Source organism: Oryctolagus cuniculus, chromosome 7 (assembly GCF_964237555.1).
Source record: "Oryctolagus cuniculus chromosome 7, mOryCun1.1, whole genome shotgun sequence".
NCBI classification, from domain to species: domain Eukaryota; kingdom Metazoa; phylum Chordata; class Mammalia; order Lagomorpha; family Leporidae; genus Oryctolagus; species Oryctolagus cuniculus.
This window is the reverse complement of record NC_091438.1, coordinates 109,262,785-109,282,900: the sequence shown is the minus strand read 5'-3', so window position 1 is coordinate 109,282,900 and position 20,116 is coordinate 109,262,785. Positions and strand designations below refer to the sequence as shown.

The following is a 20,116-nucleotide window of genomic DNA, read 5'->3' as shown; positions in this document are numbered from 1 at the left end:
AGTAGAGAAAAGGTCTTAAATTAGTATGCATGTTACAGAGATCCAGAGAAATGGGAAATCAAGGTGGGCTGCAGTAATTTGTCAAAGGATTCTTGCAAGAGGGAGGGCTGACAGATAAGTGAAATAAAAGGCATTGAGAAACCTTCAATCTGGAAGTGGAACAGATGACAGAGGATAGATTTGGGGATAACAGAAGGCTCATATGTTGCCAACATTGTAGAACTAAACTTTAGCGTGGTAGCTAACTTGAAACAGTTACCTAATTCTGTATGGTCAATTATTCTGTATTTTTAAGACACCTATGGCAGAAATCGTGGCTGTGTCACCTTTTTAGGTAATTTTGGTGTTAGTTTCAGAATCTACAACATCACAAAGATTTTAAATGGTAAAGATATCTTTGTATTGGAGAACAAAAGTCATTTCTTTCTTGTTTTATTATCCACAGCAGCCACAAATGTAACCAATATCTTTTTAAAAAGTCAACCTATAATATCAAGTTATAACTCTAAAGCAATCTTTCCTGCAGTGTGAAAGAGTTGTAAGTCTCTTTATCAGGTGGTTACTATTACCTCTCTATCTTGAGTTTTCACCTGTTTATATGTATTAAGTCACAAACTATGACATTTATCCAAATCCCTACTCTACTTTCCCAAGAATTTATTGCCCAGAACTATTTCACTGTGTATGTACAGGAATGAAAGTCACTACCCTAATGTACATTTATGTCAATCTGTTCTCCTATTTTATCCAATTATTTTATCCAATTGCCAAGTATCTAAACATTGCAACTTAGATGACACATTTCTCCCTGAGAACAATTTCCTAGCTTTCAGAAAATAACTGTGGTATGTGTGTGTATGCCTAACTTTAAAAATAATAAAGTATCTCCTGTTTTTGGTCATTTCTGTTGATTAGAAGGAAATACATCTATCTACAACTACATGGAGAGCAAACTGAAAATCTACTGTTTCCTTCTACCTCATTAAATATTCTTTTGTATATAACACATTTTTACATAGCTGTCTTACTGGTAAACACAAAAAGGCACACTTTTACTTCCCTAAGTTTTTTTTCCCTCAAGATTTTTCCAAGTATCTAACTTTTCATTTCTGAAGATGCCTAAAGAAAAAAGTAATCTAAAATCCATCTAAGAACCTCTATTCTGCCATGCCCTTAACTTTGAAGAACTTGTCCTACACATTAGTCTCTTACAACAGAAAGAGTTCTTTAGATTGGGATTTGAGAGAAGACTGAGCTACAAATTGAAAAGTCAGCACTCTTTCTACTCAACATGGGTGATTCTAGAAAATCAGAGGAACTGAGATGAACAGATTTGTCTAGGAAAGGATTCAGAATGTAAATGGAATGAAAGGATATAGAGATCATGATCATTTCTATAATAATTTACAATTGCTTCTCATAAAGACTCCTTAATTAACACCACTACTGAACAAAAATAATTGCCATGTATTAAGGTTCTGTCTGCAGTCAGTCCAAACACCACTGTACTTTTTGTAAGGAGGTCACACTATGTACATTAGCAAAAGCAAAATTTCAGCACTGATTTTTCTGCCTAAAACAGAAAATAAAAACCAATGTTCTCTCTATAATTTCAAATAGGTATGACATTCTCTTCCAATATATTTCACAAATTGTAGCTTTCTTTGTCCTCTTGTTTAAAACATATTCTACAAAATAGATTCTTGTATTTTATTTTTTTTTTTTACCTATTATAAACCATGTAAAAAGTACTAAGGGTTCCTTCAGGATGAAATGTGGGATGTGAAGGATCATTATTATTATGAACTAATAACCTACACTGTCACAGAAACTTTTTTTTTTAAAGATTTATTTATTTGAAAAGCAGAGTTACAGAGAGGCAGAGAGAGAGCGATCGATCAAGCTTCCGTCCACTGGTTCACTCCCTAAATGGCTGCAATGGCCAGAGCTGGATGGATCTGAAGCTAGGAGCCAGAAACCTCTTCCAAGTCACCCACTTGGGTGCAGGGGCCCAAGGACTTGGGCCATCCTCTGCTACTTTCCCAGGGAGCTGGACTGGAAGTGGAACAGTTGGGACTAGAACCAGTTTCCATATAGGGACGCGGTGGCTTTACCCACTATGCCACAGCACTGGCCCCAACACAGAAACATTAAAAAAAATTTTTTTTTAAAGATTTATTTATTTATTTGACAATCACAGAGTTACAGAGCAAGAGAAAGGGAGAGACAAAAAGACAGATCTTTCATCTGCAGGTTCACTCTCCAAATAGCTGCAACAGCTGGGGCTGGGCCAAGCCTGGCTGAAGCCTGAAGCCTAGAAATCCATCCAGGTCTCACACGTTGGTGGCAAGGTCCCAAGTGCTTGGCCCATCTTCTGCTTCCTTGCCAGGTACATCAGCAGGGAGCTGAATCAGAAGTAGAGCAGCAGGGACTCAAATCAGTGCTCACCTGGGATGCTGGTGTTGCAGGCAGTGGCTTAACCTACTGTGCCACAAAGCCAGCCCCCACAGAAACATTTTCTGAAAAATGTTTACTTATGTACTTTCCATCTGAAAGGCAAAGAGATGAGAGAGAGGGAAAGAGAGAGAGAGACAATCTTCCATGTATTGGCTCACTCCCCAAATACCGCCTACAGCCAGGGCTGGGTCAGGCTGAAACCAGGAGCCTGACACTCCATCTGGGTCTCCCACATGGGTGTCAAAGGCCCAAGCACTTGAGCCACCATTTGCTGCCTCCCAGGATGCATTAGCAGGAAACTGGACAGGAGCAGAGGAGATGTTCACCTCCAGAGATATTTAAAACATGTACTATAGGTATTTGGACAACCAGAAACAAGAGGCCAGTTAAAGAAAGATAATTTTTTTGTAAACTTTTACTGATTAATTAGGTTTTTAGAATATCCCACCTAATATACAGTAATTAGGTACTACTAGTACTAATTATAGAATTATATTAGAAAACTCTAAACATTAGCTGCCTCAAGGACTTTTTATAATTTTGGCCTATGTTTCCTAAGCCAGTACTACCACACATCAATTAAGTCACTGGCTGCCATAATAACCATCCTTAATAGATCCAAAAAGTTGAGATTTTGTTGTTGTTTTTATAGTAGCTGCAGGGGACAAAGGCATTTTACACTTAAGCAGTATCTCAATCCTCTTAAAAGGATAGCAGGGACAGACCAGGACCAATATATTAGACTCACGCTAATGCAGACGTTCTATTTCTGGACTGGGTATTTGTATATGGGGCTATCCACTGGTAAAAACTTATTGTTACTCATGATCTGGGCATTTAATGGTATGTAAACTTTACCTTAAAATTTTCCTGACACAAAAAATAGAACATTGGCAAAAAAATTTTAATACACCTGCTTTTCTATTTTTTCTCATTGCTCTACAATTTTAAGATATCAATATAATAATTTAAGTATTAAGTTATCACTATTATACTATTACTATCTTGCACTATAATTCATTTATGAAATATTTTCAGTTTGAAAAGTTTTACAAAATTGACAAATCTTTAGTTAGACTGATAAAGGTGGGAAGGAGGGAGGGAAGGAGGAATGGGGAAGACTGAAATTATAAAATGAAGAATGAAAGAGGGGGTGTTACTACTGAACTTACAGAAACAAAACGATCATAAGGAGATATTATGAACAATTGTATGCTAATAAATTATACAATCTAGATAAAACAGACAAATTCCCAGAAACATACAACTTACCAAGACTAAATCACAAAGAACTAGAAAGTCTGAATAGATCAATGGTAGGTAAGAAATTGAGTTAATATTTCCAAGAAAAAAAGCCCAGGAATAGACAGTTGGCAAATTTTACTGATGTTTAAATAAGAGTTGATAACAATTCTTCTCAAACTCTTTCAAAAATTAGGAGAGAACACTTGGCAATTCATTCTCTGAGGCTAGTATTACCCTGATACTGGAATCAGAGACACCAAAAGAAAATTACAGACCAATATTACTTTCGAATATAGATGCAAAAATTCTAGGAAATTGAAACCATTGGCATATAAAAAGGATTTTACATCATGACCAAGTTGAATTTATATCAGAAATGCAAGGTTGGTTCAATATACAAAAATTAGTGTCATACAGATTAAGAGAATAAAGAAAACACATGATCATCTGAATAGATCCAAAAAAAGCATCTGATAAAACCAATATCCTTTCATAGTTAAAAAAACAAAAACAAAAAACACTCTGTGGCTTAGTGCCTAAAGCTGGCACCTGCAGTGCCAGCATACCACATGGACACTGGTTCAAGTTCCAGCTGCTCCACTTCCCATCCAGCTCTCTGCTATGGCCTGGGAAAGCAGTAGAAAATGGCCCAACTCCTTGGGCCCCTGCACCCATGTAGGAGACCCAGAAGAAGCTTCTGGCTCCTGGCCTCAGATTGGCACAGCCCCTGGCCATTGCGGCCATCTGGGAAGTGAACCAGCAGATGGACGACCTCTCTCTCTCTTCTTTGCCTCTGCCTCTTTATAACTCTGCCTTTCAAATAAATAAACAAATCTTAAAAAAAAAATACTTAACAGGCTAGCAGTAGAAGAGAATTTGCTCAATCTGATAAAGGCTATCTGTAAAAAACCTACAGCTAACTTATTAAATTGTGAAAAGCTAGATGCTCTCCTCCTAAGATCAGGAAAAAGATAAGGATGCTTGTTTTTGCCACTTCTAGTTAACATTTTTCTAGAGGTTCTGGCCAGAGCTACAAGCAAGAAAAAGAAAAGGCATCAGATTGCAAAAAGAAGTGAAATTCTCAAGTGAAATTCTCTCTACTGGTATATGACATAATCTTTTGTATAGAATACCCTAAGTAACCTATTATAAAAAAATTATTAGAGCTAATAAAAATGTTCAGCAAAGTTGTAGGACACATGATTCATATATAAAAATCAGTTGCATTTCTGTATACTAGCAATGGTCGAAAGAAACATGATATTATAAAACCATTCCATTTATTATAGCATCAAAAAGATTAAAATACTTAGTAACAAATTTAGCCCAAAAAAGTACAAATCCTGTACACTGAAAACTACAAAACACTGGAAGAAATTAATATCTAATTAAACAGAAATATGTCTCATGTTCATGGTTTAGAAGACATTTTTATTAAGACTGACATATCTCTCAGACTGATCTACAAACTTGATATAAACCCTGTTGAAATTTTAATTTGCTTCCCCCACCCCCAGAAACTGACTAGCTGATCCTAAAATTAATATGAAACTGCAATGGATATAGCATAACCAAAGTATTCTTGAAAAAGAACAACAAATTTTGACTTATACATCTTGATTTCAAATTTACAATAATTAAAACTTTTAGGATTCCAACAGTTGATAGTGGCATGAAGACAGACACACAGGTGAATGCAATCAATCAGAGTTCAGAAACAAATCCATACATTTATGGTCAATTTTTTTTACAGCAATGGTACCAAGACTATTCACTAGCAGTCTGTTACTTTTTCAACAAATGGGACAACTGGGACAATTGGCTATCTACATGCAAAAAAATGAATGTTTGTACCATGTACATAAATTAAATCAAAGTAGATCAAAGACTACAAAAATTTTAGAAAGAAAACACAGGTAAAACTCTGTTTCCATGCCTCATGTTACTTTTCTTAGATGTGACATCAAAAGGATTAGGAATCAAAGAAAAAAATTGAACTTCATCAAAATTAAAAATTTTCTGTGTACAAAGGGACACTATCAAGAATTTGAACAGATGACCCATAGAACTGGAGAACATATTTGCAAACTATGTTTTATAAAGTGATGGTGTTCAAAGAACTTTTACAACTCAATAGCAAAAAGGCAACCCAATTAAAAAATGTACCAAGAGAAGAATTTGGGTAGACAGATCTCAAATATACACAGACACACACACACACACACACACAGATGGCCAATAACCACATGAAAATTTATTCAACATGATTAGTCACCAAGGAAATAAAAATCAAAACTATAATGGGATACATCATAACCAGTAGAACAGACAGAATAAAAAGTCAGATAATGCCATTTGTTGTCAAGTGTATAGAGACACTGGAACTCTCAAAAGTTTTGGCATACATGTAAAATGGTGCCCCTGCTATGGGAAAAGAGCTTGGTAGTTTTTCAAAAAGTTAAACATGGAATTTTCATATGACCCAGTAATTCTGCTCCTAAGGATATAACTACAGAAACTGTATAAAAACATGTACGACAATGTTCATAGCAGCATTTTTCTAAATAGTCAAAAAGTGGAGGTGCCAGCACTGTGGCGTAGTGGATAAGGCCACTGCCTGCAGTGCTGGAATCCCATATGGGTGCCGGTTCGAGACCTGACTGCTCAGCTTCCAATCAAACTCTTGCTGTGGCCTGGAAAAGCAGTGGAGGATGGCCCAGGTCCTCAGGACCCTGCACTTGCGTGGGAAACCCGGAGGAGGCTCCTGGCTCCTGGGTTCGCGTCGGTGCAGCTCCAGCCATTGCGGCCAGTTGGAAAGTGAACCAATGGATGGAAGACCCCTCTCTCTCTCTGCCTCTCCTTCTCTCTCTGTGTTCTGACTTTCAAATAAATAAAGAAATCTTTTTAAAAAAAGTGGAAATAACTCAAAAGTCCTTCAACTGAGGAATGGATAAGTTAAAAGGTAGCAAGTATATCCATAAAATGCAATATTACTCATCCATAAACAAGGAACAAAGTACTGTTACTTGCTACAACATGGAGAAACCCTGAAAATGTTATATTACGGCCGGCACCGTGGCTCAATAGGCTAATCCTCCGCCTTGTGGCGCTGGTACACCGGGTTCTAGTCCCGGTCAGGGCGCCGGATTCTGTCCCGGTTGCCCCTCTTCCAGGCCAGCTCTCTGCTGTGGCCAGGGAGTGCAGTGGAGGATGGCCCAAGTACTTGGGCCCTGCACCCCATGGGAGACCAGGAGAAGCACCTGGCTCCTGGCTTCGGATCAGCGTGATGTGCCGGCTGCAGCGCGCCGGCTGCGGCGGCCATTGGAGGGTGAACGAACAGCAAAGGAAGACCTTTCTCTCTCTCTCTCTCTCTCTCTCACTGTCCACTCTGCCTGTCAAAAAAAAAAAAAAAAAAAAAAAGTTATATTAAATTAAAGAGGGCAGGAACAAAAAGACACAAATTGCATAATTCCATTTACAGGAAACATCCAGAACCGATGTACTTATTTGACAGAAAGGGTATTAGTAATTGCCAGGGGTTGGGGGAAGAGGAGTAGGAGGAAACCAGGACCAACTGCTACCAGGTATGGGGTTTCCTTTTATGGTAATAGAAATGTTCTGAAATTAGACTAGACCATGAGTATTTTACTAATAGTAATGAAGTAATCTAGACTAGGCATCTAAGTACAAATTAGCAAATCCAGGAGCCAACATTGTGGCATAGCAGGTAAAGCCATTGCCTTCAGTGCCAGCATCCCATATGGGTACCAGTTTAGGTCCTGGCTGCTCTCCTTCAGATCCAGCTCCCTGCTATGGCCTGAGAAAGCAGAAGATGGTCCAAGTGCTTGGGTCCCTGCACCCACGTGGCAGACTGGGAAGAAGCTCCTGGCTTTGGCCTGATCTAGCTCTAGCCATTGTGGCCACTGAAGGAGTGAACCAGTAGATGGAAGACCTCTCCTGCCCCACCCCATTACACACTGTAACTCTGCCTTTCAAATAAACAAATCTTTAAAATAATGTAAAAAAAAAAAAAAACAAATTAGCAAATCTTCCTGAAAACCCATACCACCACTCCTTCTAGAGCATGTGTACTGAGTTGGACTTTCTAAGAAGAATGCTCCTTCCCATCCCATCTGTAGCATCTGCTTCTTCTATTCCCTCTCTGAGGTGGCCTGAAAGAGACTGGGTTACTTTAGGTTTGTGGCCAAGATGCCAAATAACCATATAAATTCATCTGGACTGGCATGGGCAACAGTTTGTAATAAATTATCCTCACTGCTGAAAATTCATGTGGAAATAGTACTTTCAGGGCAATAACTCAAAAAATCCAAATATTATAGGTGATGTCAAATGGGAACCTTCTTCATTTCCTTAGAACATCCAGCTCTGGGAAGTCCAGCATATAGTGGTCCTTGCAGTGTCTAATATCTACATTATAGGAAAAAAACAGGGATGATCCATCTCTAGCTTCTCCCATTAAGAGAGTCATGAGAAAATTATTTTTGTAGCCTCACCAAAACATCATGGAACATTAACCTCCATGAAGATCTGTAGCTGCCTTGGGAACACTGGAAGTCAGGAGTTCCGAATACCTTTGGGAGATGACATAGCAGGGGCTTAGCTTAGGATAAACAGACTCCACTTGAACCAACAGGCATTAAGAAGGTCATCTCCCTTCCTTGGACCCCAGCTTCCTTCCCTTAGCATCATATTTGTAAGGTAAAATGATCAAAGTTTTGACTAGTTTATTGCTTTACAACAATTAAGTACTCCTAGAATTATAGGTATATGTTTTGAATGCTAATTTTCTTTCGGATGGGGTAAGGCAACCTCAGTGGGATCACAGGCCATATGGGAAAATAACTGGGAGCCAGGCTGTTACTAGGTTGGATGTGTTAGATAGTAGGGTGGATGGAAGTGAATATGAGAGAAATGTAGAGGAGAAAAGCTCAAATAATACTGGAATAGGACAAAAGCTGTCAGATCTAAATTCAGATCTATAAACAGATTAAGAGGCAAGCATATAACAGCTGACAATATCAGAAACAGCTAAGAAAATGGAATAAAAATCCTGGCTAGCATGCTGGGAACCTGCTCTGAGCTGGTTGGTGGTAGCTATGTGGTACTAAGCTAAGTCAACTGGTTTAAAGGCACAGAACTGGGCCAGACATAACACTGTGATTTTCTAATACAGGATATTCCATTTGAGAAAAAAAAAAAATAGAAAGCTGCCATGATTACAACTGTAACTCCATGAAGATACTAGATTCTGAAATGGTCATTCTCTTCCCCTCAAATAATGTTACTATCTCCCAGAGAACAGCTTTGGGGCAGCAAAGAACAGTATTTCATTCTAAGCTGGACTACTCACCTACCAAAACACTATTTTGACCAAAGAAACAGATGCAGAATTATAGTCACAGCTGCATTCTTCACAGAACAAGTTGGATAATGGTACTCCAAATTGCTAATTACCCTGCTAATGATTTTTTTTTACTGTCATTGCAGTATTTTGCCACCTTTGTTTAAAATTTTAAAAACTGCATCTAGGAAGTTTTTTAAATTGTAAATTTCTGCTATGTTAAATACCAGTGAGCTTTTCAAAGATAAATTCCATATAAAACCCATCTCTTGAAATGGCATTTTCACATGGGGTTTTGTAAAAGCCCATTTATTGACTAGCTATTTGTTTTAATTTACTTTCTCACCAATATACTTGCAGTTAAGCTTCCTGAGGTCATAAGTATCTTAGTATTAGTGTTTGTATCCAGATCCTTACTTAATGTGAAAATATAATAAACTAACATATGCCAAGATATGCTGGCGTTGGGAATGTGCTATAACTAGATTTACAAAAAGTAATAGCAACAACACAATTTTACTGTACTGTGATAACCACGGTAAAATTTTTTATGATGTTAGTATTTTGTTGTCTAATCCATGCCAGCATAGCTGAGGTAGGTGATTACATTTTAATATAAAAATGCTTATAATGTTTTTATTTCATGTTAACAGATTATATTAAGCAGATTAAAGTATCACCATAGTTCCATGTGTGTTTCTTATATATTTAAGGTGCAGATTTTTTTTCTACTAATTTCTACTAAATTATTTCATTAAGATTTCTAAATAATCTGCTTAAGCAAACATCTCAAGCTGGCTACAAATGTCCACACAATAGATTACAAAAAATGTTTTATGAAGCAAAACAAACAAAAGTTTTATGTGCAGAAAATGGTGTAACATGTCATATTGTTTTCTGATAATTTTTATATTAGAAAATATTAAAAACAATTTTATCATGTAATTACAAACTCCTAGATGAATACTTACATTTGCTTCCAGCTTCAGTGATCTTCTAACACTGTAAACAAAACATTAAAAAAGAATCTTAAATTTGACATTCTTTAAGTCAAATACTTAATATTTAATACTTAATATTTAAGGGTAAGGTATACAAATAAAAATTTTAAGCAACTTTTGCCAACTAATTTTTACCCTATTTATTAAACCAGAATATCATAAGAATGCAATTATTTACGATGGTAGCCTTGTTTTTTGTAGTAAAACACTTCATATCAAAATGGAATAATTATAAGTGGATCTTTTTTTGGTATATGTTGTTCTACATATATGGATGGACAACAATACATCTTAAACACTAAAGTCATATTATTTGAAGTCTAAGTAAAAAACTAGTATATTTGTCTGCTTTATAATAACACTAATAAAAACTATACTTAAGAGTAAAATAATTTACATACCTTCAATGGAGATGTTGAAAGTCGATTATTTGCAGAAATAATGGACTAGGTGTTTAAGGTATGAGCAACATGAAAAAAGTTTCGTACATTATTGTAGCTTTAAACATGATTCAGTGCAACCAGCCTATGACTTAACTGAGGAACAGATGCTCCATGTCTTTATAAGTCCCCAATCCATAAGAAACTATTTTTTGTTTCCTTCACTAAACTGAATCAGGAACATGCCAGGCTTTCTCTGTGTAAAATCTGTTCTGCTAAACTGGATGCCCAGCTGTTGGTGACAATGCTTAGAAAGGAAAGCTGAATATTTATAATACTTTATTTCGTACAGCTGTCTTCTAAAGAGCAGTCATCAACATTTTATTGAATGCAGACTAAATGTTCAAAGGAGAAAAAGGTCAATATAAATTAAAACTAGTTTTACCAGTGACAAAGTTAGCATTAAAAGTACTTTCTTATCCCTGAAAAACAGAAATTATTTAAAATATTAGAGGATGAGAGCATAGTGCAAAAGAGGATACTAAAAAGGTTATATTACAGAAACCACCACCAAAATTTGCATAATCTTAGAAAACAATTTTTTATAAATAACTACTGATTTATAACATGCTGGATTAAAAAAAAGAAGAGATGGTCAATTTATGAAAATCACTAGCAATAAACATTAAATAAAGAACTTATCTCTCTAAAAAGTATTTACTTAATTTTAATATAGCTATATAAGTCTTACATTTTTAAATTAGTCTTTAGAGAATTTTGTCTTTCAGAACTTTACATAAAATCAACATGTGAATTCACAATGAAGCATGAAGTGAACAGAGGTACGAATAAAAATTGTAGATATTATTTTAAATTTCCACATGAGAGAACATGTGGTATTTATTTTTCTTTCTACCTTATTCATTTAACATGATGAACTCCAGTTCTATCCATTTTGATGCAAATATCAAGATTTCATTTTCTTTGGCCTAATAATACTCCACTGTGTGTACGTACCACATTTGCTTTACTCATTCATTCACTGATGTGTACCTAGCTTGGCTCTGTATCTTGGCTATAGTGAATACTGCTGGAATGAATATAGGAATTTAGGTATTTCTTCCATATGCTGATTTCATTTTCTTCAGATATATACCCAAGTGGATAGCTGGGCCATACAGATCTATTTTTAGTTTTTTTTTGAGGAATCTCTATACTGTTCTTTATAATGACTATACTAATTTGTATTCCCACCTACAGGGTGTAAGAGTTCCCTTTTCTCTACATCCTCACCAGCATTTGCTATGTTGTCTTTTTGATAACAGCCACTCTAACTGAAGTAAGATGATACATCACTGTGGTTTTGACCTACACTTCCTCCACAGCTGGCAATACTGTGCATTTTTTCACGTATTTGTTAACCAATTGTATCTTTTCTTCTGGGCAATGTCTGTCTGGATCTTCTGCCCATTTCCTAACTAGATTGGTTGCTATCTGCTGTTGAGTCTTCTCATTTCCTACGTATTCTGAGTATAAATCTTTCATCAAATGAGAAGTTTGCAAATATTTTCTCTCATTCTATCGGAAGTTATATATACATATATATATTTCAATTAAAATTTATAATACTGTTTACCAGAGGCTATGGAGGGTAGGGCAGAGGGCAACAGCAGGGAAGCTGGATAATGGATACTAAAACACAGTAAGGTAAACCTAACAGATCTTGGTGTTCCACAGTACAATGGGGTGACTACAGCTCACAATGATGAAAAGAGGAGCTGGCAGGATGCAAATACAAAGAAAAGATAAGCAAATGGGAAGGTTGGTTGCCTAGTATGTTTGGTTTAAGCTATGTATATGTATTGTAAAGCTGCATTGCACCCCTTAAAATGTACAAGTATTACATGTTAACCCAAAATTTAGAATTAAAAAATGTTTTTAAAAGAAATAAAACGATAATTCGATGTAATGAAAGGAACACAATTATTGAGTCCTGAGATGAGGTTAATGCCTACTTGTTTTGTTCTACATTAGGTTATATATTTTTCCATCACTTTCTATGTCTTTCTAAGATGGCGAAACTAAGCCTTGAACTGTGGGGGTCAGTGTTGTGGCATAGCGGGTAGAGCTGCCACCCGCCACACCACCATCCCATATCCCATATGGACACTGGTTTGAGTCCCGGATGCTCCACTTCCAATCCAACTCCCAGCTAATACACCTGGGAGAGCAGCAGAAGATGGTACAAGTGCTTCAATCCTTGTACCCACTTGGGAGACCCAGAAGAAGCTCCTGGCTCCTGGCTTCCTATTGGACCAGCTCTGACCATTGTGGTCATTTGGGGAGTGAACCAGCAGACAGAGGATCTCTCTCTCTCTCTCTCTCTCTCTCTCTCTCTCTTATTCTTGTTCTCTAAACTCCGCTTTTCAAATAAATTAAAAAAAAAAAGACTAAAACTTCATTAGAAACTCCTATGTTGATGCTAAAAACAAAAAGACAGATAACTTTGAAAATTATTTATATTTAGCTTTAGAATATATTGCCCTATTTGGAAACATGATATGTCTGACATTTATAATACTTAAAAGTTAGAAATAAAAAAAATAAAATTACATAGCAGAACATTTTTTATCCTGTTTTTAAATGCTGTAAAGATGCAATACTATCTTTTATTTTTTTTTTAAAGACTTATTTATTTATTTGAAAGTCAGAGTTTCACAGAGAGAGGAGAGGCAGAGAGAGAGAGAGAGAGAGAGGTCTTCTATCCGATGGTTCACTCCTCAGATGGCTGCAAAGGCCAGAGCTGCGCTGATCTGAAGACAGGAGCAAGGAGCTTCTTCCTGGTCTCCCACGTGGGTGCAGGGGCCAAGGACTTGGGCCACCCTCCACTGCTTTCCCAGGCCATAGCAGAGAGCTGGATCAGAAGAGGAGCAGCCGGGTCTTGAACTGGTGTCCAGATGGGATGTCGGCGCTTCAGGCCAGGGTGTTAACCCACTGAGCCACAGCGCTGGCCCCAGAAATACTATCTTTTAGAAGAACACAAAATTCATCCTGATATTAACTGTTCAAAATATTATTGCTTTGAGGTTGGGGCTGTGGCATAGCAGGTAAAGCTGCCACCTACTGTGTCTGCATCCCATATAAATAATAAATAAGTAAATAAATCTTTAAAAAATATTATTGCTTTATTATTGGTGGTTAATTCTTACAGAAAGTAACTAAATGCTTGGATTTAAAAGGTTTCCAGATTAGGTCCTATGTTGATCTAAGAAGCCCAAGGAAATATAAAAGTAAACAGAAAAGTAAATTTTGGTAAGACACTAAAAACATGATTTGTTAAGGGTAACACTGATGTAGTATTCAGATAATTCAGACAATTTATAACCAACAGCTGGAAGTATTTGTAAGAATCCTAAAAAGATTTAATAGAACTAGAAGAAATCACTTAGTTCAGCTAGTAGGGAAAAGAGTATGTACAATTTGCCTATAGTCATACATCTTGAGGGAGAAAAACTAAGAGCTCAGGTCAATGTGCATAAATCTCTGTTAAGGGGCCAGTGTTGTGGGGCAGTGGATTAAGCTGCTACCTGCAACACCAGCATCTAGTAAGGGTACTAGTTCAAGTCTGGTTGCTCTACTTTTGATCCAGTTTTCTGCTAATATGCCTGGGAAAGCAGTGGAAGATGGTTCAATTATTTGGGTTCCTGCATCCAGGTGGGAGACCTGGATGTAGTTTTTGACCCCTGGTTTCACTGGCTCAGCTTCAGCCATTGTGGTCATTTGGGGAGTGAACCAGCAGATGGAAGATTCTCTCTGTCTCTGTCTTTCTCTGTAACTCTGCATTTCAGATAAATAAATCTTTAAAATGAAAACCTTTGTTAAACTGAGGGGAAGGGAATTAAAGAAGTGTAAACATATTAGAAGAATCTGGGCCGGCACCGTGGTTCACTAGGCTAATCCTCTGCCTTGCGGCGCCAGCACACCGGGTTCTAGTCCCGGTCAGGGCGCCGGATTCTGTCCCGGTTGTCCCTCTTCCAGGCCAGCTCTCTGCTGTGGCCCGGGAGTGCAGTGGAGGATGGCCCAAGTCCTTGGGCCCTGCACCCCATGGGAGACCAGGAGAAGCACCTGGCTCCTAGCTTCGGATCAGCGCGGTGCGCTGGTCACAGCGCGCCGGCCGTGGCGGCCATTGGAGGGTGAACCAACGGCCAAAAGGAAGACCTTTCTCTCTGTCTCTCTCTCTACTGTCCACTCTGCCTGTCAAAAAATTAAAAAAAAAATATTAGAAGAATCTATGGCTTTTTTAAAATAGTTACAGAGAGAGAAAGGGAAAGAGGGAGAGAGATCTTTCACCTTCTGGTTCACTCCCAAATGGCCACAACAGCTGGGGCTGGGCCAGGAACTTCACCCAGGTTTCCCTTGTGAGTGCAGGGGCCCAAGCATTTGGACCCTCTTCTGCTGCTTTCCCAGGCACATTAGCAGGGAGGTGGATCAGAAGTGGAGAAGTCAGGATATAAACCAGTGCCCATATGAGATACTGGCATTGCAGGCAGCAGCTTACCTGTTACTCCACAACGCTGGCCCTGACCATTTATTCTTATCATTCCGTTAGAACTGGGTCCACTGCCAAGTTAGCAGTTTTTAAATTAAGACTTTCTATATGCACAGCACCCTCTTGCCCATGAAGAATCTGTACTACAAGCAAGAGATAATGCTAAATGGATTAGGATGATTTTAATAGGGATAGGAAGGGATGGATGAAACACATAAATAAACAAGCAAAACTTGACTAGACATACTGGGTATTTCCTTACAATTTCTACTTTTTCTGCTACAAGTATCACTTAATAATTAAAAGAAATACCTAATACTTCTGTAAAGTTACAACTGACTCTTGGTAGTTCTGTAAAGTTAAGTGGCTCTTGTGACTACTATATTTTAAAAATGGGCACACAAGGGCTGGCGCTGTGGTGTAGCGAATAAAGCTGCTGTCTGCAGTGCCAGCATCCCATATGGGCACCGGTTTGAGTCCTGGGTGATCCACTTCTGATCCAGCTCTCTGCCATGGCCTGGGTAAGCAGTAGAAGATGGTCCAAGTCCTTGGGCCCGTGCACCCACGTGGGAGTCCCAGAAGAAGCTCCTGGCTTCTGGCTTCGGATTGGCACAGCTCCAGCCATTGTAGTCAACTGGGGAGTGAACTAGTGGATGGAAGACCTCTCTCTCTGCCTCTCCTCCTCTCTCTGTAACTGACTTTCAAGTAAATAAATAAATCTTTAAAAAAAAAATGGGCACACAAAAATGGGCAAAAGACTTGAACATACATTTCTCCAAAGACATATTAATGGCCAAGAAGCTCAACAAAAGATGCTCACACAATCTATCATCAGGGAAATGCAAACAGAAGTATGATGAGACACCACTTCCCATCCACTAGGATGACTACTAGGAAAACAACAGCAGAAAATAATTAGTATTGGCAGGAAGAAATTAGAACACCTGTGCACTGCTAGTGGGAAAGTAAAATGGTACAGCAGCTATGGAAAACAGCATGGCAGTTCTTCAAAGAATTAAAAATAGATTTGTCTTATGATCCAACAATAATTCTTTCCAAAAGAAATGAAAGCTGGGACATGAACATATGTATACACCATTGTTCACAGAAGCACCGTTCACAACAGCCAAAAGGTAGAAGCAACCCAGGTGTCCACTGACAGATAAAGGGATGAACAAAATGTGGTATACACATACAATTGAGTATTTTTCAGCCTCAAAAAGGAAGGCAATCTGACACATGCTACAACACAGATGAACTTTGAAAATATTATGCTAAGTAAAATAAACCAATTATGGGACTGGTGCTGTGGCGTAGTGGCTAAGGCCACCGCCTGCAGTGCCAGCATCCCAAATGGGCACCGGTTCGAGTTCTGGCTGCTCTGCTTCCAACCCAGCTCTCTGTTATGGCATGGGAAAGCAGCAGAAGATGGCTCAAATCCTTGAGCCTCTGCACCCATGTGAGAGACCCCAGAAGAAGCTCCTGCCTCCTGGCTTCGGATCAGCATAGCTCCAGGTGTTGCAGCCATCTGGGGAGTGAACCAGTGGATGGTGGATGGATGACCCCCCCCCCCCCCCCACCGCCTCTCTGTAACTCTGCCTTTCAAATAAATAAATCTTTTTTTAAAAAACAAGCCAATTATAAAAGGATAAATACTGTATGATTCTATTCATACAAGAGTAGTCAAATTCATAGAGGCAGAAAATGTAATGGTGGTTGCCAGGGGCCAGAAGGAAGAATCAGAAACTATTGTTTAATGGGCACAGTTTTAGTTTTACAAGGACAAAAATGTTCTGGAGACAGATGGTAGTGAAGATTACAGAACAATTTGAAGGTATTTAATGACAGTGAATTCTGCTTAAAAATAGTTAAAATGGTTAATTTTATCTTGTGTATATTTTAGCATAATTTTAAGCCAAATAATTTTTAAATGGATATTTATCTATTGTATTTTAGTTACCTTCTTACGGATAACCTTTTACCTCTGTGACTTTTCATTTTCAGTTACTCAAATTTCTACTTATGGTCATAATTTAAATGTTATATATTATATAGGTATACCAAGATAAGGTTCACTGGGATCAAAATTCTGATTGCTATGTCAATTATTTTTTAGTTTTAAAAAGATAAAAATACCTGATATGCAATTTTATATCAACAGGACAAAGTAAAAATGTTTGTAGAAGTGACTATATTATTCTCTATGACAATTTTTTCTGATTTTATTTAGCTTAATATGTGGTAGTATCTTGAACAGGATTCTTGACTCATCAGAACAGACTGAGAGGGTAAATTTTATTACAAACTGTTACTAACACCAGTTATAATATTTAAAAAATTATTCTAGGTGGGAAAGCTATTTATGATTCTTAATCAAGAACCAAGAACACCCATCTCAGAAACTCACAAATGATTTCAGGTTCCCTTGTAGGCCTTTTAAAACAGTAGATTACAGATGATTTTAAATCGTAGGGATGAAGGTGGGAGTGGAGTTGAAGAATAAACTTAGTAAAGCAGATAAGACTCAGGGAGCCTTGATGCTATGCCAAATTCTTCCGTAAGGTTGGGCAAAGCACATAATCTCCCTAAGCTTCATAATGTTTATAGTAATACTGGCCTGCAAAGTAGCAACAAATTTCTGAGTGGGAGATAAAAATATCACTTAGTATATCAGTGTTTCCATTTACTCTTCACTGTAAGAGACGCTAATATCACCAGCTACCAACTTCACAAGAGTGTTTAGAGGATTATTATGTGCATGAGATGCTTAAAAATCTTTTGACAAAAGGTAACAAATTCACATCCCATGTGATTCCTTATGTGCAAATTGAGGTATGTGAAATTTATTTTCCATTCTATGCACAGGAATGAGCAAAGAAGGGAGAAGAATTTATATTTATACATATACATGTATGTGTGTGTGTCTCCTTTCTGCATTCTCTTTTTCATTTAAGCCTACATTCCTGTGTGTTCAAAACTTCTCATGGTCACACAAAAATATCTACCACAGCATGGGTAAGTGGAAGGAACAGCACTCCATTGCTGTAGAAGTATGGTTATTGTGTAGGAGTACCTAAACGAAATTCAAATCTTGTTTTTCTTCATGGTAAAACTGGCCAAAACTTTTACCAATTATTGGACAATGTGTTTATGGTGTCAAAGCTTTCCTTATAAAAAGATTAACAAATAATCAGCCAAGAGTTCTTACAGAAGCCAAACAGATATATTTGGGAATATTTACCCCAGAAGATAAATGGATGTAAGTCAAATGCTCTTTAGTTTGAACAAATGAGAAATGTCATAAGACCACTTTACTAACTCATATTCTCAAATATGAACATTAATATTTATTACTATTATATTCTGACAAAATGGGCCATCTTCTGTTACTTTCCCAGGTCATTAGCAGGAAGCTGGATCAGAAGTGGAACAGCCTGGACTTGAAGTCCATATGGAATGCTGGTGTTGCAGGCAGCAGCTTTTCTGGCTCCACCACAATACCAGCCACCCAAAGAACTTTTTAGCATTCTTCAAGGCAGGTCTACTGGTGATATATTCTCAGCTTATTTTGTTTTTGAAGGATGGTTCTCTAGACAAAAATTCTGAGTTGACAGGTTTTTCTTTTAGCATTTTAAAAATATTATTCCACTGCCTTCTGGCTTTATTTCTTACAAGAAATTAGCTTTTACTACATAGTTTTTCCAATACATAAAGTACCAATTTTCCATGGTTGATTTCAAGATTATTCTCCCTTCATTTTTAGTTTTCATCAGTTTGACACTTAACAGTATATGTGTAGGGCATATAAATACTTGTGTGTACCAACACATACTTACTTTCAACCGTAATTGGAGTTTATTGAGCTTTTGGATTTGTAATTTTGTTTTCAGCAAAATTACAAAAATTTAGGAGTCATTATTTTTTTTTAAGATGTATTTATTTACTTGAAAGGCAAATCTACAGAGAGGCAGAGGCAGAGAGAGAGAGAGGGAGAGAGAGGTCTTCCATCTGCTGATTCTTTCCCTAGGTGGTCACAATGGCTAGAGCTATGCTAATCTGAAGCCAGGAGCCAGAAGCTTCTTCCAGGTCTCCCACAAGAGTGCAGGGGCCCAAGCATTTGCACCATCTTTCACTGCTTTCCCAGGCCATAGCAGAGAGCTAGATTAGAAGTGGAGCAGCCAGGACTCGAACCAGCGTCCATATGGGATGCCGGCACTGCAGGTGGCGGCTTTACCCACTATGCCACAGCGCCAGCCCTCGGAGTCATTATCTCTAAAAATTTTTTTCTGCCATATTCTCATTCCATTTTTAGGAATACTGATTACAGATTAGACCATTTGATTTTGTCCCATAATTCATGAAGAGTCTGTTTCCTACCCACCCCCTATCTCTTCCTTTGATTAGATCATTTCTATTTGTGTTTTCTTCAAGTTCACTGCTAGTAAGCTCAGATAATATTTTCATTTCAGATATATTACACTTTTCAGATGCAGAATTTCCACTTGCTTCTTTTTAAATTTCCTTAAAAAGTTTCTATTTATATCCTGAGATTCCCCAGGTATTTTCTCAATGTGACAATTTTCTCATCTTTAAGTCCTTAAACATATTAAGTTCTTTAATGTCTTTGTTAATTCTAAAAATCTGTATAATCTTAAAGTCAATTTCAACACATAGTTTTTCTCTCAACAATGAATTATAGTTTCTTGATTTTTTTGCAAGTCTGGTATTTTACTGTATGCTGGACACTACGTGATATGACAGAGACTCTGAATTCTTACTCTTGACAGTGTTGAGTTTTGTTTTGGCATGTAACTTGAGTAAATTCAAACTATGTATTTTGTCTCTTTTGTGATGGGAAGCAACTGAAATTTCTGCTCAGTTCTTTCAGCATTCTAGCTATTGGTTATCTGCCAGGTTTTATGGAACCTCCAGTGCTTATACTGGTTCCTGCCGAAGATGTAGGCAGTGTATAATCACATTTTTGGGATACCCTTTCACTAGGATTTTCCCTTTATTTTCTAGCTAGTCTAGTAATTCCAAACTCTCAACTTAATATTCTTCAAGCAAGTAAAACAGGAACTTTCTGCTGGACTACTACCCACGCTAAACCACATGGGCTACC

At 37.5% G+C, this 20,116-nt stretch overlaps 1 protein-coding gene across 8 annotated transcripts in view; it reads right to left on the bottom strand.

Annotated features, from left to right (window-relative positions):
- ITGB3BP (integrin subunit beta 3 binding protein) overlaps positions 1-20,116 on the bottom strand; it is an 80,226-nt gene that overhangs the window by 52,591 nt on the left and 7,519 nt on the right. For 7 of the 8 annotated variants that reach the window (XR_007924041.2, XR_007924042.2, XR_011390678.1 and 4 more), the window contains exon 2: positions 10,036-10,066. Coding sequence is in view for 4 of the 8 variants with exons in the window: in XM_051857685.2 (XP_051713645.2) it covers positions 10,036-10,066 (31 nt within the window). In the remaining 4 variants the exon portion in view is untranslated. Of the gene's footprint in view, positions 1-10,035; positions 10,067-10,466; positions 10,523-20,116 lie in introns of those variants that run through there. The other variant, XM_070078376.1, reaches the window with a different exon arrangement.